The sequence below is a fragment of the Oncorhynchus mykiss genome, unplaced genomic scaffold (genome assembly GCF_057628025.1).
Source record: "Oncorhynchus mykiss isolate SJ-2025 unplaced genomic scaffold, ASM5762802v1 scaffold101, whole genome shotgun sequence".
In the NCBI taxonomy this organism is placed as follows: domain Eukaryota; kingdom Metazoa; phylum Chordata; class Actinopteri; order Salmoniformes; family Salmonidae; genus Oncorhynchus; species Oncorhynchus mykiss.
Window position 1 is genome coordinate 1250478 of NW_028322100.1, and position 24470 is coordinate 1274947.

Genomic DNA, 24470 nt, shown 5'->3' on the forward strand with positions numbered 1-24470 from the left:
GGTATGTAGTCCCTGGGCAGGTATGTAGTCCCTGGGCAGGTATGTAAGTCCCTGGGCAGGTATGTAAGTCCCTGGGCAGGTATGTAAGTCCCTGGGCAGGTATGTAAGTCCCTGGGCAGGTATGTAAGTCCCTGGGCAGGTATGTAGTCCCTGGGCAGGTATGTAGTCCCTGGGCAGGTATGTAGTTCCTGGGCATGTATGTAGGTCCTGGGCAGGTATGTAGGTCCTGGGCAGGTATGTAGGTCCTGGGCAGGTATGTAGTCCCTGGGCAGGTATGTAGGTCCTGGGCAGGTATGTAGTCCCTGGGCAGGTATGTAGGTTCCCTTGAAGTGTTCCCCGTACTGACTCTACTGTGCCCCCAGGGCCAGGGCCCATAGGGCTCTGTATAGGGAATAGGGTGCCATTTGACCAGGGCCCGTACTGACTCTACTGTACCCCCAGGACCAGGGCCCGTACTGACTCTACTGTACCCCCAGGGCCCGTACTGACTCTACTGTACCCCCAGGGCCCGTACGGACTCTACTGTGCCCCCAGGGCCCGTACTGACTCTACTGTACCCCCAGGGCCCGTACTGACTCTACTGTACCCCCAGGGCCCGTACTGACTCTACTGTACCCCCAGGGCCCGTACTGACTCTACAGTACCCCCAGGGCCCGTACTGACTCTACTGTACCCCCAGGGCGCGTACTGACTCTACTGTACCCCCAGGGCCCGTACTGACTCTACTGTACCCCCAGGGCCCGTACTGACTCTACTGTACCCCCAGGGCCCGTACTGACTCTACTGTACCCCCAACAGCAGCTGTTGATGGAAAAAGGGTGTTTCTAAATGCATGTATTTGATTGAGTGACGGTTCTGTGTGTCTGTAGGGTGAGTTCTTCATGGTCCAGGACGTGTACAGCAAGGCTGACGTCCTCAACACTACAGGCAGCTACGGAGCTCCAAACTACCGCCAGGTGAAAGGAAGCTACCCGCTGTACGGCATGGGCCAGCCCAGCCTGAATGGCTTCAAACAGGTCCTCCAAAGACTACAGAGTCAAGGGCATGAGGTTAGTCTACCGCCCTCGGGGGGAGAAACTCTATTTTCTTCATAGTGCACTACTGTTGACCCTTAGGTCTGTGTTTCTGTGTCTCTGTGTCTCTCTCTCTCTGTCTCTCTCTGTCTCTTTGTCTCTGTGTCTGTCTCTGTGTCTTTGTGTCTCTGTCTCTCTCTATCTGTCTCTCTCTATTTGTCTCTGTCTCTCTCTCTGTGTGTCTCTGTGTGTCTCTGTGTGTCTCTGTGTGTCTCTCTCTGTCTCTGTGTGTCTCTCTGTCTCTGTCTCTGTCAATTCAATTTCAATTCAATTCAAGGGCTTTATTGGCATGGGAAACATGTGTTAACATTGCCAAAGCAAGTGAGGTAGACAACATACAAAGTGAATATATAAAGTGAAAAACAACAAAAATTAACAGTAAACATTACACATACAGAGGTTTCAAAACAGTAAAGACATTACAAATGTCATAGTGTATATATATATATATATATATACAGTGTTTTAACAATGTACAAATGGTTAAAGGACACAAGATAAAATAAATAAGCATAAATATGGGTTGTATTTACAATGGTGTGTGTTCTTCACTGGTTGCCCTTTTCTATGTCTCTCTCTCTGTCTCTCTCTCTGTGTCTCTCTCTGTGTCTCTCTAGGTCAATGTTTCTCTCTCTCTCTCCCTCTCCCTTTCTGTGTCTCTGTCTCTCTGTCTCGGTCTCTCTGTCTTCCTCTCTCTGTCTCTCTGTCTCTGTATCTCTGTCTGTCTCTCAATTTCAATTCAAGGGGCTTCATTGCTATGGGAAACACATGTTAACATTGCCAAGGCAAGTGAAGTAGATAATTAACAGAAGTGAAATAAACAATACAAATGAACAGTAAACATTACACTCACAGAAGTTCCAAAAGAATAAAGACATTACAAATGTCATGTGTACAGTGTTGTAACGATGTGCAAATAGTTAAAGTACAAAAGGGAAAATAAACATAAATATGGGTTGTATTTACAATGATTTTTAACTGTTTGGCCTTTTCTTGTGGCAACAGGTCACACATATTGCTGCTGTGATGGCACACTGTGGTATTTAACCCATGGGAGTTTATCAAAATGAGATTTTTTTCTTTGTGTAATCTGAGGGAAATATGTTTCTCTAATATGGTCATACATTGGGCAGGAGGTTAGGAAGTGCAGCTCAGTTTCCACCTCATTTTGTGGGCAGTGAGCACATAGCTTGTCTTCTCTTGAGAGCCATGTCTGCCTTCGGTGGCCTTTCTCAATAGCAAGACTATGCTCACTGAGTCTTCTCTGTCTGTCTGTCTGTGTGTCTTTCTTTCTTTCTTTCTTTCTTTCTTTGATAAATATTTTGAGGGGTCAGGTACTCTGTCCGTGCTTTGGGACAGACAGACGCACTGTGCCACTAAGCACAAACCCTGGCTGTGTGTCAAATGGCACCCCATTCCCTATATAGTGCACTACATTTGACCAGGGCCCATAGGGCTCTGTATAGGGAATAGGGTACCATTTGACCAGGGCTCATAGGGCTCTGTATAGGGAATAGGGTACCATTTGACCAGGGCCCATAGGGCTCTGTATAGGGAATAGGGTACCATTTGACCAGGGCTCATAGGGCTCTGTATAGGGAATAGGGTGCCATTTGGAAGGTATCCCCATGTGGAATGAAGGAAAATAAAGAATATCTCTCAGGGTCGTGAGTCCAGTATGGAAACTCACTGTAATCCAAATGAAATGAACGTAATTATATAGCCGCGAGTTCATGATCAATTCCTGACTCATGTGGTTCACGTCAAATGACAACGGAATGTTTCCAATTGGGTTTTGGAACAAAACTTTACAGATTCTACAACCAAATAACTGGCCTGTTGACTTGTTATTATTCTTGGGCCCGTATTCAAAAAAGTATCTGGGTTTTAGAGGGCCGATCTAGGATCAGGTTTCCCCTGTCTACATCATCTTATTAATTACTGCCTCTTTTTGAATGTAGGCCATATGATTTCTCTCCTCTCTTCCCAGGAGGTGATGTTCTTCTGTGTGCGTGAGGAACCGGTGGTGTTCCTGCACCTGGAGGAGAACTTTGTTCCATACACCCCGCGGAGGAAGGAGAACCTCCATGAGAATCTCCATGGCCTGGACAAGGAGGAGACGGTGGAGACCCTGGAGCTCACCATCAGGAAGGAGGTGACCAGGCCTCCTCCTACTAATAAACCCATAAACATCCTCTTTATCTATCAATATACTGGCCTCCTCCTACTAATAAACCCATACACCTCCTCTTTATCTATCAATATACTGGCCTCCTACTAATAAACCCATACACCTCCTCTTTATCTATCAATATACTGGCCTCCTCCTACTAATAAACCCATAAACATCCTCTTTATCTATCAATATACTGGCCTCCTTCTACTAATAAACCCATACACCTCCTCTTTATCTATCAATATACTGGCCTCCTCCTACTAATAAACCTAGAAACCTCCTCTTTATCTATCAATATACTGGCCTCCTTCTACTAATAAACCTAGAAACCTCTTTATCTATCAATATACTGGCCTCCTCCTACTAATAAACCCATACACCTCCTCTTTATCTATCAATATACTGGCCTCCTCCTACTAATAAACCTAGAAACCTCCTCTTTATCTATCAATATACTGGCCTCCTCCTACTAATAAACCCATAAACATCCTCTTTATCTATCAATATACTGGCCTCCTCCTACTAATAAACCCATACACCTCCTCTTTATCTATCAATATACTGGCCTCCTCCTACTAATAAACCCATAAACCTCCTCTTTATCTATCAATATACTGGCCTCCTTCTACTAATAAACCCATACACCTCCTCTTTATCTATCAATATACTGGCCTCCTCCTACTAATAAACCTAGAAACCTCCTCTTTATCTATCAATATACTGGCCTCCTTCTACTAATAAACCTAGAAACCTCTTTATCTATCAATATACTGGCCTCCTCCTACTAATAAACCTAGAAACCTCCTCTTTATCTATCAATATACTGGCCTCCTCCTACTAATAAACCTAGAAACCTCCTCTTTATCTATCAATATACTGGCCTCCTCCTACTAATAAACCTAGAAACCTCCTCTTTATCTATCAATATACTGGCCTCCTCCTACTAATAAACCCATAAACCTCCTCTTTATCTATCAATATACTGGCCTCCTTCTACTAATAAACCTAGAAACCTCTTTATCTATCAATATACTGGCCTCCTCCTACTAATAAACCTAGAAACCTCCTCTTTATCTATCAATATACTGGCCTCCTCCTACTAATAAACCCATACACCTCCTCTTTATCTACCAATATACTGGCCTCCTCCTACTAATAATCCTAGAAACCTCTTTATCTATCAATATACTGGCCTCCTCCTACTAATAAACCCATACACCTCCTCTTTATCTACCAATATACTGGCCTCCTCCTACTAATAAACCCATAAACATCCTCTTTATCTACCAATATACTGGCCTCCTCCTACTAATAAACCCATAAACATCCTCTTTATCTATCAATATACTGGCCTCCTTCTACTAATAAACCCATACACCTCCTCTTTATCTATCAATATACTGGCCTCCTCCTACTAATAAACCCATACACCTCCTCTTTATCTACCAATATACTGGCCTCCTCCTACTAATAAACCCATAAACATCCTCTTTATCTACCAATATACTGGCCTCCTTCTACTAATAAACCCATAAACATCCTCTTTATCTATCAATATACTGGCCTCCTTCTACTAATAAACCCATAAACATCCTCTTTATCTATCAATATACTGGCCTCCTCCTACTAATAAACCTAGAAACCTCCTCTTTATCTATCAATATACTGGCCTCCTCCTACTAATAAACCTAGAAACCTCCTCTTTATCTATCAATATACTGGCCTCCTTCTACTAATAAACCTAGAAACCTCTTTATCTATCAATATACTGGCCTCCTCCTACTAATAAACCTAGAAACCTCCTCTTTATCTATCAATATACTGGCCTCCTCCTACTAATAAACCTAGAAACCTCCTCTTTATCTATCAATATACTGGCCTCCTCCTACTAATAAACCTAGAAACCTCCTCTTTATCTATCAATATACTGGCCTCCTCCTACTAATAAACCCATAAACCTCCTCTTTATCTATCAATATACTGGCCTCCTTCTACTAATAAACCTAGAAACCTCTTTATCTATCAATATACTGGCCTCCTCCTACTAATAAACCTAGAAACCTCCTCTTTATCTATCAATATACTGGCCTCCTCCTACTAATAAACCCATACACCTCCTCTTTATCTACCAATATACTGGCCTCCTCCTACTAATAATCCTAGAAACCTCTTTATCTATCAATATACTGGCCTCCTCCTACTAATAAACCCATACACCTCCTCTTTATCTACCAATATACTGGCCTCCTCCTACTAATAAACCCATAAACATCCTCTTTATCTACCAATATACTGGCCTCCTCCTACTAATAAACCCATAAACATCCTCTTTATCTATCAATATACTGGCCTCCTTCTACTAATAAACCCATACACCTCCTCTTTATCTATCAATATACTGGCCTCCTCCTACTAATAAACCCATACACCTCCTCTTTATCTACCAATATACTGGCCTCCTCCTACTAATAAACCCATAAACATCCTCTTTATCTACCAATATACTGGCCTCCTTCTACTAATAAACCCATAAACATCCTCTTTATCTATCAATATACTGGCCTCCTTCTACTAATAAACCCATAAACATCCTCTTTATCTATCAATATACTGGCCTCCTCCTACTAATAAACCTAGAAACCTCCTCTTTATCTATCAATATACTGGCCTCCTCCTACTAATAAACCCATAAACCTCCTCTTTATCTACCAATATACTGGCCTCCTTCTACTAATAAACCCATACACCTCCTCTTTATCTATCAATATACTGGCCTCCTCCTACTAATAAACCCATAAACATCCTCTTTATCTACCAATATACTGGCCTCCTTCTACTAATAAACCCATACACCTCCTCTTTATCTATCAATATACTGGCCTCCTCCTACTAATAAACCCATAAACATCCTCTTTATCTATCAATATACTGGCCTCCTCCTACTAATAAACCCATACACCTCCTCTTTATCTACCAATATACTGGCCTCCTCCTACTAATAAACCTAGAAACCTCCTCTTTATCTATCAATATACTGGCCTCCTCCTACTAATAAACCTAGAAACCTCCTCTTTATCTATCAATATACTGGCCTCCTTCTACTAATAAACCCATAAACATCCTCTTTATCTATCAATATACTGGCCTCCTCCTACTAATAAACCCATACACCTCCTCTTTATCTATCAATATACTGGCCTCCTCCTACTAATAAACCCATAAACATCCTCTTTATCTACCAATATACTGGCCTCCTTCTACTAATGAACCCATAAACATCCTCTTTATCTATCAATATACTGGCCTCCTCCTACTAATAAACCCATAAACCTCCTCTTTATCTATCAATATACTGGCCTCCTCCTACTAATAAACCCATACACCTCCTCTTTATCTATCAATATACTGGCCTCCTCCTACTAATAAACCTAGAAACCTCCTCTTTATCTATCAATATACTGGCCTCCTCCTACTAATAAACCCATACACCTCCTCTTTATCTACCAATATACTGGCCTCCTCCTACTAATAAACCCATAAACATCCTCTTTATCTACCAATATACTGGCCTCCTTCTACTAATGAACCCATAAACATCCTCTTTATCTATCAATATACTGGCCTCCTCCTACTAATAAACCCATAAACCTCCTCTTTATCTATCAATATACTGGCCTTCTCCTACTAATAAACCCATACACCTCCTCTTTATCTATCAATATACTGGCCTCCTCCTACTAATAAACCTAGAAACCTCCTCTTTATCTATCAATATACTGGCCTCCTCCTACTAATAAACCCATACACCTCCTCTTTATCTACCAATATACTGGCCTCCTCCTACTAATAAACCCATAAACCTCCTCTTTATCTACCAATATACTGGCCTCCTTCTACTAATAAACCCATACACCTCCTCTTTATCTATCAATATACTGGCCTCCTCCTACTAATAAACCCATAAACATCCTCTTTATCTATCAATATACTGGCCTCCTCCTACTAATAAACCCATACACCTCCTCTTTATCTACCAATATACTGGCCTCCTCCTACTAATAAACCTAGAAACCTCCTCTTTATCTATCAATATACTGGCCTCCTCCTACTAATAAACCTAGAAACCTCCTCTTTATCTATCAATATACTGGCCTCCTTCTACTAATAAACCCATAAACATCCTCTTTATCTATCAATATACTGGCCTCCTCCTACTAATAAACCCATACACCTCCTCTTTATCTATCAATATACTGGCCTCCTCCTACTAATAAACCCATAAACATCCTCTTTATCTACCAATATACTGGCCTCCTTCTACTAATGAACCCATAAACATCCTCTTTATCTATCAATATACTGGCCTCCTCCTACTAATAAACCCATAAACCTCCTCTTTATCTATCAATATACTGGCCTCCTCCTACTAATAAACCCATACACCTCCTCTTTATCTATCAATATACTGGCCTCCTCCTACTAATAAACCTAGAAACCTCCTCTTTATCTATCAATATACTGGCCTCCTCCTACTAATAAACCCATACACCTCCTCTTTATCTACCAATATACTGGCCTCCTCCTACTAATAAACCCATAAACATCCTCTTTATCTACCAATATACTGGCCTCCTTCTACTAATGAACCCATAAACATCCTCTTTATCTATCAATATACTGGCCTCCTCCTACTAATAAACCCATAAACCTCCTCTTTATCTATCAATATACTGGCCTTCTCCTACTAATAAACCCATACACCTCCTCTTTATCTATCAATATACTGGCCTCCTCCTACTAATAAACCTAGAAACCTCCTCTTTATCTATCAATATACTGGCCTCCTCCTACTAATAAACCCATACACCTCCTCTTTATCTACCAATATACTGGCCTCCTCCTACTAATAAACCCATAAACCTCCTCTTTATCTACCAATATACTGGCCTCCTTCTACTAATAAACCCATACACCTCCTCTTTATCTATCAATATACTGGCCTCCTCCTACTAATAAACCCATAAACATCCTCTTTATCTACCAATATACTGGCCTCCTTCTACTAATAAACCCATACACCTCCTCTTTATCTATCAATATACTGGCCTCCTCCTACTAATAAACCCATAAACATCCTCTTTATCTATCAATATACTGGCCTCCTCCTACTAATAAACCCATACACCTCCTCTTTATCTACCAATATACTGGCCTCCTCCTACTAATAAACCTAGAAACCTCCTCTTTATCTATCAATATACTGGCCTCCTCCTACTAATAAACCTAGAAACCTCCTCTTTATCTATCAATATACTGGCCTCCTTCTACTAATAAACCCATAAACATCCTCTTTATCTATCAATATACTGGCCTCCTCCTACTAATAAACCCATACACCTCCTCTTTATCTATCAATATACTGGCCTCCTCCTACTAATAAACCCATAAACATCCTCTTTATCTACCAATATACTGGCCTCCTTCTACTAATGAACCCATAAACATCCTCTTTATCTATCAATATACTGGCCTCCTCCTACTAATAAACCCATAAACCTCCTCTTTATCTATCAATATACTGGCCTCCTCCTACTAATAAACCCATACACCTCCTCTTTATCTATCAATATACTGGCCTCCTCCTACTAATAAACCTAGAAACCTCCTCTTTATCTATCAATATACTGGCCTCCTCCTACTAATAAACCCATACACCTCCTCTTTATCTACCAATATACTGGCCTCCTCCTACTAATAAACCCATAAACATCCTCTTTATCTACCAATATACTGGCCTCCTTCTACTAATGAACCCATAAACATCCTCTTTATCTATCAATATACTGGCCTCCTCCTACTAATAAACCCATAAACCTCCTCTTTATCTATCAATATACTGGCCTTCTCCTACTAATAAACCCATACACCTCCTCTTTATCTATCAATATACTGGCCTCCTCCTACTAATAAACCTAGAAACCTCCTCTTTATCTATCAATATACTGGCCTCCTCCTACTAATAAACCCATACACCTCCTCTTTATCTACCAATATACTGGCCTCCTCCTACTAATAAACCCATAAACCTCCTCTTTATCTACCAATATACTGGCCTCCTCCTACTAATAAACCCATACACCTCCTCTTTATCTATCAATATACTGGCCTCCTCCTACTAATAAACCCAATGTCCCTCTTGATCCAGCAGTAGACAGCTTGTCTACACTACAGATTAGAGTTCGACCGATTAATAGGAACGGTGGGTTAACTGGTCTAGGAACGGTGGGTTAACTGGTCTAGGAACGGTGGGTTAACTGGTCTAGGAACGGTGGGTTAACTGGTCTAGGAACAGTGGGTTAACTGGTCTAGGAACAGTGGGTTAACTGGCCTAGGAACGGTGGGTTAACTGGCCTAGGAACGGTGGGTTAACTGGTCTAGGAACGGTGGGTTAACTGGTCTAGGAACGGTGGGTTAACTGGTCTAGGAACGGTGGGTTAACTGGTCTAGGAACGGTGGGTTAACTGGTCTAGGAACAGTGGGTTAACTGGTCTAGGAACGGTGGGTTAACTGGTCTAGGAACGGTGGATTAACTTGTCTAGGAACGGTGGGTTTACTGGTCTAGGAACGGTGGGTTAACTGGACTAGGAACAGTGGGTTAACTGGCCTAGGAACGGTGGGTTAACTGGACTAGGAACAGTGGGTTAACTGGTCTAGGAACAGTGGTAGGGACAGGGATGGTAATGGTTGTGGTGGTAGATGTGTCCTCAGACGTTGTTCTCTGTAGCCCCTGAAGGACTCCTCCAGCAGCCCTGTGTAACACCCACCTGGGCGACGTTTCCTCTGCTGCAGAATCGGGTGCTGAAAGCTCCCCACACATCAGTCCAGAGTACTAGTCATCCTCATTACAAGGCAGCCCTCTGCCATCTCAGCAGTGCAGTTCTCTTACGCTTTGAGTGGGGAAACGACAAGCTGTCTCAAGAATGCATCTTTTAAATGCAAACATTCAGCTGACTAGCTAGCACATCGAGATACCATCATTTCTGCAGGTCTGATACTCAAGACAAGTAGATATATTGGATCAAAATTATATTAGTTAAAGAAATAAAAATCATTACAACGAACAAACAGAGCAGGTCAAATGGTCTGCAGTGTTTCCTAACGTCAGTAATAAGACTCTGATGCTCTCTGGTTTCTCTAACTCCACTCTGATGCTCTCTGGTTTCTCCAGCTCCACTCTGATGCTCTCTGGTTTCTCTAGCTCCACTCTGATGCTCTCTGGTTTCTCTAGCTCCACTCTGATGCTCTCTGGTTTCTCCAGCTCCACTCTGATGCTCTCTGGTTTCTCTAGCTCCACTCTGATGCTCTCTGGTTTCTCTAGCTCCACTCTGATGCTCTCTGGTTTCTCCAGCTCCACTCTGATGCTCTCTGGTTTCTCTAGCTCCACTCTGATGCTCTCTGGTTTCTCTAGCTCCACTCTGATGCTCTCTGGTTTCTCTAGCTCCACTCTGATGCTCTCTGGTTTCTCTAGCTCAACTCTGATGCTCTCTGGTTTCTCTAGCTCCACTCTGATGCTCTCTGGTTTCTCTAGCTCCACTCTGATGCTCTCTGGTTTCTCTAGCTCCACTCTGATGCTCTCTGGTTTCTCTAGCTCCACTCTGATGCTCTCTGGTTTCTCTCCAGCTCCACGACTTTGCCAAGTTGAACGACAACGCGTTCTACGTGTATAACGATATCGAGCACTTCAAGGGCGAGCCTCAGAGGAGGACCATCACCTGTGAGGAGGACATCCAGGTCACAGAGGAGGTCTACAGGAGACCTCTGTTCACCATGCCTCTCTACAGGTTCATAGTCACTTCCTCTTTTTCACTCCTTCTTTATTCAATATTTGAATGTGTGATTAGTTTATTTTATTTTTTTTCTTATTGACACAATGCAACATGCTGTCTGCCCTCTCTCTCTGCCCACTCTCTCTGCCCACTCTCTCTGCCCACTCTCTCTGCCCACTCTCTCTGCTCGCTCGCTCTCTCTCTGCTCTCTCTGCCCTCTCTCTCTGCCCACTCTCTCTGCTCGCTCGCTCTCTCTGCTCTCTCTGCCCTCTCTCTCTGCTCTCTCTCTCTGCTCTCTCTCTCTGCTCTCTCTCTCTGCTCTCTCTCTCTGCTCTCTCTGCCCTCTCTTTGCCCTCTCTCTGCTCTCTCTGCCCTCTCTCTGCCCTCTCTCTCTGCCCTCTCGCTCTGCTCTTTCTATCTACCTGCCCTCTCTCTCTCTGCCCTCTCTCTCTCTGCCCTCTCTCTCTCTGCTCTCTCTGCCCTCTCTCTGCTCTCTCTCTCTGCCCTCTCTCTCTCTGCCCTCTCTCTCTGCCCTCTCTCTCAGCTCTCTCGGCCACTCTCTCTGCCCTTTCTCTCTGCCCTCTCTCTCTCTGCCCTCTCTCTTTCTGCCCTCTCTCTCTGCCCCCTCTGCATTCCGGAGAGGCGAGGGAGGAGAGATATCGGTTGCGTCCCAAATGTCACCCCATTTGATTAATCTAGTGCACTACTTTGTCCAGGGCCCTATGGGGAATAGAGTGCCACTTGGGAAGGCCTCCTTTAGCATCCTGTTAGTAATCAGATCAGAGGAGCCAAAGCTTGTATTGAGATGTAATGAACAGCCATCTCCAGTCCTCTCCAGACATGTCTACATCTCCCCTCTCCTTCCCACACAACCATCTGGATCTGAGGGATGACCCCATATAACGTCAACAAAGAACATGTTTGAATGTGCCTTTTCAACTTACGTGTGTGTGTGTGTGTGTGCGTGTGTGTGTGTGTGGTGTGTGTGTGCGTGTGTGCGTGTGTGCGTGTGTGTGTGTGTGGTGTGTGTGTGTATACAGACCTAGTTATCTGGTGATAAAGACAGGGAGCAGAACAGGCCTCCTGGGGGGATGTATCTCTGTACTCTGGAACTCCCTGGTGGCCTCTTTTGTTGTAGACGTAGGTTTTCCAACCACCGTTGGTCAAGAGTAGTGCACTACATAGGGAATAGGGTGCAAGTTGGGACACAGACATTATATTAGTAACCCTTTGTCTGTTATTACTGTCTGTCTCATTCCAGGTCAATGTTGTCTTCCTATGTTGTGACCTACATAAAGGCAATATTGACAAAATAGATGGGACTTCTCCTGTGAAAACACAGTAACACTCTCTCTGTTCTTTCTGTCTTTCTCTGGTCTTTCTCCTTTTTCTCTCTTTCTTTCTCTCTCTCTCTCGCTCTCTCTCTCTCTCTCTCTCTCTCTCTCTCTCTCTCTCTCTCTCTCTGTCTCTCTCTCTCTCTTTGTCTCTCTCTCTGTCTCTGTCTCTCTCTTTGTCTCTCTCTCTGTCTCTCTCTGTCTCTCAGGTACTACCGGCTGCCACTACCGATGGAGGGAGCACCTCTAGAGGAGGATTTTGATGCCTTTGTTACTGTTCTCAGGGTGAGGAGGGTTGTTAGTGTTCTCAGGGTGAGGAGGTCCTTAGTGTTCTCTGGGTGAGGAGGTTGTTAGTGTTCTCAGGGTGAGGAGGTCCTTAGTGTTCTCTGGGTGAGGAGGTTGTTAGTGTTCTCAGGGTGAGGAGGTCCTTAGTGTTCTCTGGGTGAGGAGGTTGTTAGTGTTCTCAGGATGAGGAGGTCCTTAGTGTTCTCTGGGTGAGGAGGTTGTTAGTGTTCTCTGGGTGAGGAGGTCCTTAGTGTTCTCTGGGTGAGGAGGTTGTTAGTGTTCTCAGGGTGAGGAGGTCCTTAGTGTTCTCTGGGTGAGGAGGTTGTTAGTGTTCTCGGGGTGAGGAGGTCCTTAGTGTTCTCTGGGTGAGGAGGTTGTTAGTGTTCTCAGGGTGAGGAGGTCCTTAGTGTTCTCTGGGTGAGGAGGTTGTTAGTGTTCTCGGGGTAAACCCTCTTGTATTTGTCTTAAAGTAGTCACACTCGTATTTCTTCCTCTTCCAGTTTGGAGTGTCTACCTCGTATGTGAACCTGCCTCCTTTTTCATTCAACTGTTTGTTGATTTGATGCACCATCCAATCACCTTTATATCCTGTCCTTAAGTGGTGGTTGAGCGCAATGGCCCCGCCTTCTTTCATCTGCTAGAAACATCCTGAGGATTATCTGTACTTCCTGTACCCAGGTCCTTACAGGCTCTGATCTAACAGCAGTGATCCGGCAGGGCTGCCCCTGGACAGGATGTTCTGTACTTACCCTGATGTGTTTACAGGAGACATTAAATATATTCATGAGTGGAACATTCTAGAACACCTGGAGATTCTCAGCCAGGTTCTGAGACAGAAGATGGGAGGTTTGACCCCACTCTCACACTGTGCAATGCTGTGCCCCATCCATCACCAATAACCATAATAGTTATTCTGAATATGACATTAAGCCTCACATCTAACTCTTTTTTGGAGTGACTGTTTCTCTAGTGACAGGCAGACTGTCCTGTTCTCTGTGGTTGGAAAGTGGTTGTTTCCAGTGGTCAAACGTAGTGCAGTAGTTAGGGAATAGGTTGGTATTTGGGAGTGTTATTCCTGCTGCTGCTCTGCTCTGTTTCATCTCTGTCTGTCTGCTGAGTGTCTGTCTGCTGAGTGTCTGACTGCTGAGTGTCTGACTGCTGAGTGTCTGTCTGCTGAGTGTCTGTCTGCTGAGTGTCTGTCTGCTGAGTGTCTGTCTGCTGAGTGTCTGACTGCTGAGTGTCTGACTGCTGAGTGTCTGACTGCTGAGTGTCTGACTGCTGAGTGTCTGACTGCTGAGTGTCTGTCTGCTGAGTGTCTGACTGCTGAGTGTCTGACTGCTGAGTGTTTGTCTGCTGAGTGTCTGTCTGCTGAGTGTCTGTCTGCTGAGTGTCTGTCTGCTGAGTGTCTGTCTGCTGAGTGTCTGTCTGCTGAGTGTCTGTCTGCTGAGTGTCTGACTGCTGAGTGTCTGACTGCTGAGTGTCTGACTGCTGAGTGTCTGACTGCTGAGTGTCTGACTGCTGAGTGTCTGACTGCTGAGTGTCTGACTGCTGAGTGTCTGACTGCTGAGTGTCTGACTGCTGAGTGTCTGACTGCTGAGTGTCTGACTGCTGAGTGTCTGACTGCTGAGTGTCTGTCTGCTGAGTGTCTGTCTGCTGAGTGTCTGTCTGCTGAGTGTCTGTCTGCTGAGTGTCTGACTGCTGAGTGTCTGACTGCTGAGTGTCTGACTGCTGAGTGTGTCTGTCTGCCTGCCTGCCTGCAGCTCTACAGTGTTTGCTAGGTCTGTGATAGCTTCCTGATACGTTTCTTCACACTTCCTGTTTCAGTGGTTGAAAAGGGGGGGGGGGGGGGGGGGGGGGGGGGGGGGGGTCCCAGATCGGCTTGTGCTCTTGTCAACTTGATTGCTTTCATCATCAAACCATGGCATGGCAATGAGTGACAAGGAGTTGGCATGGTAACACAGACTGGCTCAGGCTTGGGGTGGCGAGCTTCAGTTAAAAAACAGTCTTAATCACATGGCGCCAAAATGTACGTCCCATTTCTGGTAGCAGCTGCACTAGACTGCCAAACAAACAGTGGTTTTATTAATAGTTTTGGTGATAATAACAGCTGGTTAAAAGGCCGGTCTTTTTCTTTCTGACAAATGGGAATCCTCCAATAGTTTGGTCACGTGGTCATGGTGTAGACTAGAGACCAGCAACAGACAGACACTCCCAATTCCTTTTCAAATGTGTGTGTTGGTTTCCAGGACAGCTAGAAACTCCAGATGAGTTGGTCAAATAAAGTTAGGAGAGATTTAAAGTGCAACTTTTCCATTTGTATGTGGTGTTTTCCAATCCCTTGTATTTGTGTTGCGTGTTTTCAGGAGAGCCCCAACCTGTCTCTGAGAAGGGATGTTTCCAGGCCTCTGCCTGCCCTGTTGTTCAGCTGTCAGGTGGGGGTAGGGCGGACCAATCTAGCCATGATCCTGGGGACCCTGGTCCTCAACCACCTGAAGACAACCCAGGAACCACCACAGTAAGACAGGAAACTGTACCCTTTCCTAGAGATACACTACATGGACAACAGTATGTGAACACCTGCTCGTCAAACATCTCATTCTAAAATCATAGGCATTAATATGGAGTTGGGCCCCACCTTTGCTGCTATGACAGCCTCCATCCACTCTCCTGGGAAGACTTTCCACTAGATGTTGGAATGTTGCTGCAGGGACTTGCTTCCATTCAGCCACAAGCACATTAGTGAGGTCTGACACTGATGTTGGGTGACTAGGTCTGGCTCGCAGTCGTCGTTCCAATTCATCCCAAAGGTGTTCAATGGGGTTAAGGTCAGGGCTCTGTGCAGGCCAGTCAAGTTCTTCCACACTGATCTCAACAAACAATTTCTACATGGACCTCGCTTTGTGCACAGAATCGTCTAGAATGTCATTGTATGCTGCAGCATTAAGATTTCCCTTCACTGGAACGAAGGGGCTTAGCCCGAACCATGAAAAACAGCTCTAGACCATTATTCCTCCTCCAAACTTTACAGTTGGCACTATGCATTCAGGCAGGTAGTGTTCTCCTGGCATCCGCCAAACAGATTTCTCCGTTGGACTGCCAGCTGATGAAGCGTGATTCATCACTCCAGAGAACGCGTTTCCCCTGCTCCAAAGTGCAATGGCGGCGAGCTTTACACCACTCCAGCTGATCCTGTTCTCTGAGCTTGTGTGGCCTACCACTTTGCGGCTGAGCCGTTGTTGCTCCTAGACGTTTCCACTTCACAATAACAGCACTTACAGTTGACCGGGGCAACTCTAGCAGGGAAGAAATTTGACAAACTGACTTGTTGGAAAGGTGGCATCCTACGACGGGGCAACATTGAAAGTCACTGAGCTCTTCAGTACGGGCCATTCTAGTGCCAGTGTTTGTGTACTGAGATTGCATGGCTGTGTGCTCAATTTTCTACAGTCGTGGCCAAAAGTTTTGAGAATGACAAGTTTGCTGCTTCAGTGTCTAGATATTTTTGTCAGATGTTACTATGGAATACTGAAGTATAATTACAAGCATTTCATAAGTGTCAAAGGCTTTTATTGACAATTACATGAAGTTGATGCAAAGAGTCAATACTGCAGTGTTGACCCTTATTTTTCAAGACCTCTGCAATCCACCCTGGCATGCTGTAAATGAACTTCTGGGCCACATCCTGGCTGATGGCAGTCCATTATTGCATATCAATGCTTGGGAGTTTTTCAGAATTTGTGGGGTTTTGTTTGTCCACCCGCCTCTTGAGGATTGACCACAAGTTCCCAATGGGATTAAGGTTTGGGGAGTTTCCTTGCCATAGACCCAAAATATTGATGTTTTGTTCCCCGAGCCACTTAGTTATCACTTTTGCCTTATGGCAAGGTGCTCCATCATGCTGGAAAAGGCATTGTTCGTCACCAAACTGTTCCTGGATGGTTGGGAGAATTTGCTCTCTGAAGATGTGCTGGTACCATTCTTTATTCGTGGCTGTGTTCTTAGCCAAAATTGTGAGTGAGCCCACTCCCTTGGCTGAGAAGCAACCCCACACATGAATGGTCTCAGGTTTCTTTACTGTTGGCATGACACAGGACTGATGGTAGCGCTCACCTTGTCTTCTCCGGACAAGCTTTTTTCCGGATGCCCCAAACAATCGGAAAGTGGATTCATCAGAGAAAATGACTTTACCCCAGTCCTCAGCAGTCCAATCCCTGTACCTTTTGCAGAATATCAGTCTGTCCCTGATGTTTTTCCTGGAGAGAAGTGGCTTCTTTGCTGCCCTTCTTGACACCAGGCCATCCTCCAAAAGTCTTCGCCTCACTGTGCACGCAGATGCACTCACACCTGCCTGCTGCCATTCCTGAGCAAGCTCTGTACTGGTGGTGCCCCGATCCCACAGCTGAATCAACTTTAGGAGACGGTCCTGGCGCTGGCTAGACTTTCTTGGGCACCCTGAAACCTTCTTCACAACAATTGAACCACTCTCCTTGAAGTTCTTGATGATCCAATAAATGGTTGATTTAGGTGCAATCTTACTGGCAGCAATATCCTGTGAACCTGTCAACCTGTGAATCCCTTTTTGTGCAAAGCAATGATGACGGCACGTGTTTCCTTGCAGGTAACCATGGTTGACAGATGAAGAACAATGATTCCAAGCACCACCTTCCTTTTGAAGCTTCCAGTCTGTTATTCGAACTCAATCAGTATGACAGAGTGATCTCCAGCCTTGTCCTCGTCAACACTCACACCTGTGTTAACGAGAGAATCACTGACATGATGTCAGCTGGTCCTTTTGTGGCAGGGCTGAAATGCAATGGAAATGTTTTTTGGGGATTCAGTTCATTTGCATGGCAAAGAGGGACTTTACAATTCATCTGATCACTCTTCATAACATTCTGGAGTATATGCAAATTGCCATCAAACAAACTGAGGCAGCAGACTGTGAAAATTAATATTTGTGTCATTCTTAAAACATTTGTCCACGACTGTACACCTGTCAGCAATGGGTGTGGCTGAACTAGCCGAATCCACTCATTTGAAGGGGTGTCCCTACATACTTTTTGTGTATGTAGTGTATTGCCAGGCAATGCCTATAAGACATTGTTTACCTTTATTTTGCCAGACAATTAAGAACAATCACTATGACATTGATCCAGATTATACCCAGGGCAACATTTGCCACGTGATGGGTTAATGATGTTTTCTGTTTGCAAACTGTTTTTCTGCTTGAGTTAACATCATTATTACATCAGTATAACCAGATTGGCCCACTGGGTAGGCCTATATTGGGGGCGGCAGGGTAGCGGCAGGGTAGCCCAATGGTTAGAGCGTTGGACTAGTAACCGGAAGGTTGCAAGTTCAAACCCCCGAGATGACAAGGTACAAACTTGTCGTTCTGCCCCTGAACAAAGCAGTTAACCCACTGTTCCTAGGCCGTCATTGAAAACAAGAATTTGTTCTTAACTGACTTGCCTGGTTAAATAAAGGTAACAAATGATGGGTCGATCAGTGTCAAAATAAACCAGTGGTGATGTAGTTGAACTGTAATGAAGCGTTTTAAAGATGGCCGCCTGTCCGGTTTGTTATTTTTTTTGCAGAGCGGAAGAGGCAGAAGCCAAGCCCCTGTTCCAAGTCATTCAGACCCTCATCAACAGACTTCCTGAAGGCCAACAGGTCATGGAAGAGGTGAGTGACGCTGACATGTGTTAACGCGTTAGATACATTGTGATAGTTTCCCCAGCGTCTAAATCATTGACTGTCCCTTTTGGTTCTTCAGGTTGACCAAGCGATCGCTCTGTGTTCAGAAATGCACAACATGAAAGAAGCGATGTATGAAAATAAGAAGAAGCTGGAAGCGATCGGAGATGATTATCACATTCAGGTGGGTTAATGTTTCAGATTGATCAAAACTTTATCAGTACTCTGATGATTCTGATACAGTAATATGATGCTGCTGTGCTTAGCTAGGATGTTATGATTCTAGGGAGCTATAAGACTACTGTCTGACTCCTTGATGTCTGTCTCTTCTAGGGAGCTATAAGACTACTGTCTGACTCCTTGATGTCTGTCTCTTCTAGGGGGCCGTACCAGACTAATGTCTGACTCCTTGATGTTTGTCTCTTCTAGGGAAGCACAACCAAAGACTACTGTCTGACTCCTTGATGTCTGTCTCTTCTAGGGAAGCACGACCAAAGACTACTGTCTGACTCCTTGATGTCTGTCTCTTCTAGGGGGGCGTACCAGACTACTGTCTGACTCATTGATGTCTGTCTCTCCTAGGGAGCTATAAGAATACTGTCTGACTCCTTGATGTCTGTCTCTCCTAGGGAAGCACGACCAAAGACTACTGTCTGACTCCTTGATGTCAGTCTCTCCTAGGGAGCTATAAGAATACTGTCTGACTCCTTGATGTCTGTCTCTTCTAGGGAGCTATAAGACTACTGTCTGACTCCTTGATGTCTGTATCTTCTAGGGAAGCACGACCAAAGACTACTGTCTGACTCCTTGATGTTTGTCTCTCCTAGGGAAGCACGACCAAAGACTACTGTCTGACTCCTTGATGTCTGTCTCTTCTAGGGGGGCATACCAGACTACTGTCTGACTCATTGATGTCTGTCTCTCCTAGGGAGCTATAAGAATACTGTCTGACTCCTTGATGTCTGTCTCTTCTAGGGAAGCACAACCAAAGACTACTTTCTCCACAGAGCCATCCAGAGCCTGGAACGTTATTTCTACCTGATTGTGTTCAACGCGTACCTTCATGAACAGGTATGGCGTTGTCCCAAATGGTTCCCTATTCCCTTTATAGTGCACTACTTTTGACAAGCGAGTATTATCTTTCACACATACCTACAGGCCAATGTTATTTAGCATTGACTCTGCTGGTTTTCTGTCTGTCATTGTCTGTGCTTTGAGATGACAAGTGTCCTGTTTTTACCAAATACATCTCAAATACGAAGACATCTCAATCTTTATTTCCTGTTTTTACCATGGCAAACAAATACATCTCAATCTTTATGTCATGTTTTTACCATGGCAAACAGACATCTCAATCTTTATGTCTGTTTTTACCATGGCAAACAGACATCTCAATCTTTATGTCTGTTTTTACCATGGCAAACAGACATCTCAATCTTTATTTCCTGTTTTTACCATGGCAAACAGACATCTCAATCTTTATTTCCTGTTTTTACCATGGCAAACAAATACATCTCAATCTTTACGTCTGTTTTGTGTTGTTGCAGTATTCTCTTGGCTTTGCGTCCAACTTCAGCCAGTGGCTGTGTGCTCACCCCTGGGTGTACCGCCTGCTGGCCTGTATGGACCTATCAGAACTCTCCGCTCCACCTGATCTCGTCACCAAGGGAGCCCGCGTTCTGGTGAGAACCTCCCACCAAATGACATCACACTCAGTCAGACCCACTGCAGGACATCACACTCAGTCAGACCCACTGCAGAACATCACACTCAGTCAGACCCACTGCAGAACATCACACTCAGTCAGACCCACTGCAGAACATCACACTCAGTCAGACCCACTGCAGGACATCACACTCAGTCAGACCCACTGCAGGACATCACACTCAGTCAGACCCACTGCAGGACATCACACTCAGTCAGACCCACTGCAGAACATCACACTCAGTCAGACCCACTGCAGAACATCACACTCAGTCAGACCCACTGCAGAACATCACACTCAGTCAGACCCACTGCAGAACATCACACTCAGTCAGACCCACTGCAGGACATCACACTCAGTCAGACCCACTGCAGGACATCACACTCAGTCAGACCCACTGCAGAACATCACACTCAGTCAGACCCACTGCAGAACATCACACTCAGTCAGACCCACTGCAGAACATCACACTCAGTCAGACCCACTGCAGAACATGGAACCCAGTCAGACCCACTGCAGATCATCACACTCAGTCAGACCCACTGCAGAACATGGAACCCAGTCAGACCCACTGCAGATCATCACACTCAGTCAGACCCACTGCAGAACATCACACTCAGTCAGACCCACTGCAGAACATCACACTCAGTCAGACCCACTGCAGGACATCACACTCAGTCAGACCCACTGCAGAACATGGAACCCAGTCAGACCCACTGCAGATCATCACACTCAGTCAGACCCACTGCAGAACATGGAACCCAGTCAGACCCACTGCAGAACATGGAACCCAGTCAGACCCACTGCAGAACATGGAACCCAGTCAGACCCACTGCAGAACATCACACTCAGTCAGACCCACTGCAGAACATGGAACCCAGTCAGACCCACTGCAGATCATCACACTCAGTCAGACCCACTGCAGAACATGGAACCCAGTCAGACCCACTGCAGAACATCACACTCAGTCAGACCCACTGCAGATCATCACACTCAGTCAGACCCACTGCAGAACATGGAACCCAGTCAGACCCACTGCAGGACATCACACTCAGTCAGACCCACTGCAGATCATCACACTCAGTCAGACCCACTGCAGATCATCACACTCAGTCAGACCCACTGCAGAACATGGAACCCAGTCAGACCCACTGCAGAACATCACACTCAGTCAGACCCACTGCAGAACATCTCACTCAGTCAGACCCACTGCAGGACATCACACTCAGTCAGACCCACTGCAGAACATCACACTCAGTCAGACCCACTGCAGAACATCACACTCAGTCAGACCCACTGCAGAACATCACACTCAGTCAGACCCACTGCAGAACATCACACTCAGTCAGACCCACTGCAGAACATCACACTCAGTCAGACCCACTGCAGATCATCACACTCAGTCAGACCCACTGCAGATCATCACACTCAGTCAGACCCACTGCAGATCATCACACTCAGTCAGACCCACTGCAGGACATCACACTCAGTCAGACCCACTGCAGAACATCACACTCAGTCAGACCCACTGCAGATCATCACACTCAGTCAGACCCACTGCAGAACATCACACTCAGTCAGACCCACTGCAGATCATCACACTCAGTCAGACCCACTGCAGGACATCACACTCAGTCAGACCCACTGCAGAACATCACACTCAGTCAGACCCACTGCAGAACATCACACTCAGTCAGACCCACTGCAGAACATCACACTCAGTCAGACCCACTGCAGAACATCACACTCAGCCAGACCCACTGCAGGACATCACACTCAGTCAGACCCACTGCAGAACATCACACTCAGTCAGACCCACTGCAGGACATCACACTCAGTCAGACCCACTGCAGAACATCACACTCAGCCAGACCCACTGCAGGACATCACACTCAGTCAGACCCACTGCAGAACATCACACTCAGTCAGACCCACTGCAGATCATCACACTCAGTCAGACCCACTGCAGATCATCACACTCAGTCAGACCCACTGCAGATCATCACACTCAGTCAGACCCACTGCAGATCATCACACTCAGTCAGACCCACTGCAGAACATCACACTCAGTCAGACCCACTGCAGAACATCACACTCAGTCAGACCCACTGCAGAACATCACACTCAGTCAGACCCACTGCAGAACATCACACTCAGCCAGACCCACTGCAGATCATCACACTCAGTCAGACCCACTGCAGATCATCACACTCAGTCAGACCCACTGCAGATCATCACACTCAGTCAGACCCACTGCAGAACATCACACTCAGTCAGACCCACTGCAGAACATCACACTCAGTCAGACCCACTGCAGAACATCACACTCAGTCAGACCCACTGCAGGACATCACACTCAGTCAGACCCACTGCAGAACATCACACTCAGTCAGACCCACTGCAGGACATCACACTCAGTCAGACCCACTGCAGAACATGGAACCCAGTCAGACCCACTGCAGAACATCACACTCAGTCAGACCCACTGCAGAACATCTCACTCAGTCAGACCCACTGCAGGACATCACACTCAGTCAGACCCACTGCAGAACATCACACTCAGTCAGACCCACTGCAGAACATCACACTCAGTCAGACCCACTGCAGAACATCACACTCAGTCAGACCCACTGCAGGACATCACACTCAGTCAGACCCACTGCAGAACATCACACTCAGTCAGACCCACTGCAGGACATCACACTCAGTCAGACCCACTGCAGATCATCTCACTCAGTCAGACCCACTGCAGAACATCTCACTCAGTCAGACCCACTGCAGGACATCACACTCAGTCAGACCCACTGCAGATCATCACACTCAGTCAGACCCACTGCAGATCATCACACTCAGTCAGACCCACTGCAGATCATCACACTCAGTCAGACCCACTGCAGATCATCACACTCAGTCAGACCCACTGCAGAACATCACACTCAGTCAGACCCACTGCAGAACATCACACTCAGTCAGACCCACTGCAGAACATCACACTCAGTCAGACCAACTGCAGATCATCACACTCAGTCAGACCAACTGCAGATCATCACACTCAGTCAGACCCACTGCAGAACATCACACTCAGTCAGACCCACTGCAGAACATGGAACCCAGTCAGACCCACTGCAGGACATCACACTCAGTCAGACCCACTGCAGGACATCACACTCAGTCAGACCCACTGCAGAACATCACACTCAGTCAGACCCACTGCAGAACATCACACTCAGTCAGACCCACTGCAGAACATGGAACCCAGTCAGACCCACTGCAGGACATCACACTCAGTCAGACCCACTGCAGGACATCACACTCAGTCAGACCCACTGCAGATCATCACACTCAGTCAGACCCACTGCAGGACATCACACTCAGTCAGACCCACTGCAGATCATCACACTCAGTCAGACCCACTGCAGGACATCACACTCAGTCAGACCCACTGCAGGACATCACACTCAGTCAGACCCACTGCAGGACATCACACTCAGTCAGACCCACTGCTGAACATCACACTCAGTCAGACCCACTGCACCCAGTCAGACCCACTGCACCCAGTCAGACCCACTGCAGAACATCACACTCAGTCCATGTTTGTTTGCCTTGTGTAATGAATACAGTCACTGGAAATCTAACTCATTATCTTATTGACTTACTGTGCGTGTGTGTGTGCGTGTGTGTGCGTGCCCGCAGGTTGCTCATGAGTACCTGTCTCCAGACATACTCAGCACAGTGAAGGAGATGAAGGTGGCTAACTTCAGAAGAGTCCCCAAGATGCCTGTCTACGGCATGTCTCAGCCTACATCAGAGGTATGATCAACACCAAGCCCGTAGCCTATCACATCTGGTCAAACGTCCAAAATGCTCATTTCAGCCGTTTCTCTTTAGCAGACATGACTTTTGAGGACGTCCCCAGTTGATCCTGTACGTTTGTCTGTGAAGCTGAACTGAACGGGTTGTGTGTTCTGTAGGCGACGGGTGCGGTGTTGACCCACCTGACGGATGAGAAGAGGAAGTACAGCCACGTCCTGTGGGTCAACCTGCAGGAGGAGCTGGTTCTGGAGGGGAACGGACAGATCTTCACCCCCAGAGAACCGTCCTGTATGGGGCAACACATCCCTGTCCCCGCCACAGACCCCACGCAGATAGAGGTACTATACACTATATATACAGCAGTATGTGGACAGCCCTTCACATTAGTGGATTAGGCTATTTCAGCCACACCTGTTGCTGACAGGTGTAAAAAAATCGAGCCCACGGCCATGCAATCTCCATAGACAAACATTGGCAGTAGTATGGCCTTACTGAAGAGCCCAGTGACTTTCAAGCGCATAGCGCGTAAAGAATTGTTTGGCCTCGGTTGCAACAATCACT

General features: G+C 45.9%; 1 protein-coding gene across 2 annotated transcripts in view; it reads left to right on the forward strand.

Moving 5' to 3' along the window:
- LOC110518596 (paladin) overlaps positions 1 to 24470 on the forward strand; it is a 155060-nt gene that overhangs the window by 43182 nt on the left and 87408 nt on the right. For both annotated transcript variants that reach the window (XM_090228785.1, XM_090228784.1), the window contains exons 4-14: positions 870 to 1049; positions 3064 to 3228; positions 10930 to 11090; positions 12619 to 12694; positions 15058 to 15209; positions 18292 to 18379; positions 18471 to 18575; positions 19367 to 19462; positions 19939 to 20073; positions 23790 to 23906; positions 24068 to 24247. In XM_090228785.1, coding sequence (XP_090084911.1) covers positions 870 to 1049; positions 3064 to 3228; positions 10930 to 11090; positions 12619 to 12694; positions 15058 to 15209; positions 18292 to 18379; positions 18471 to 18575; positions 19367 to 19462; positions 19939 to 20073; positions 23790 to 23906; positions 24068 to 24247 — 1455 coding nt within the window. The remainder of the gene's footprint in view (positions 1 to 869; positions 1050 to 3063; positions 3229 to 10929; positions 11091 to 12618; positions 12695 to 15057; positions 15210 to 18291; positions 18380 to 18470; positions 18576 to 19366; positions 19463 to 19938; positions 20074 to 23789; positions 23907 to 24067; positions 24248 to 24470) is intronic.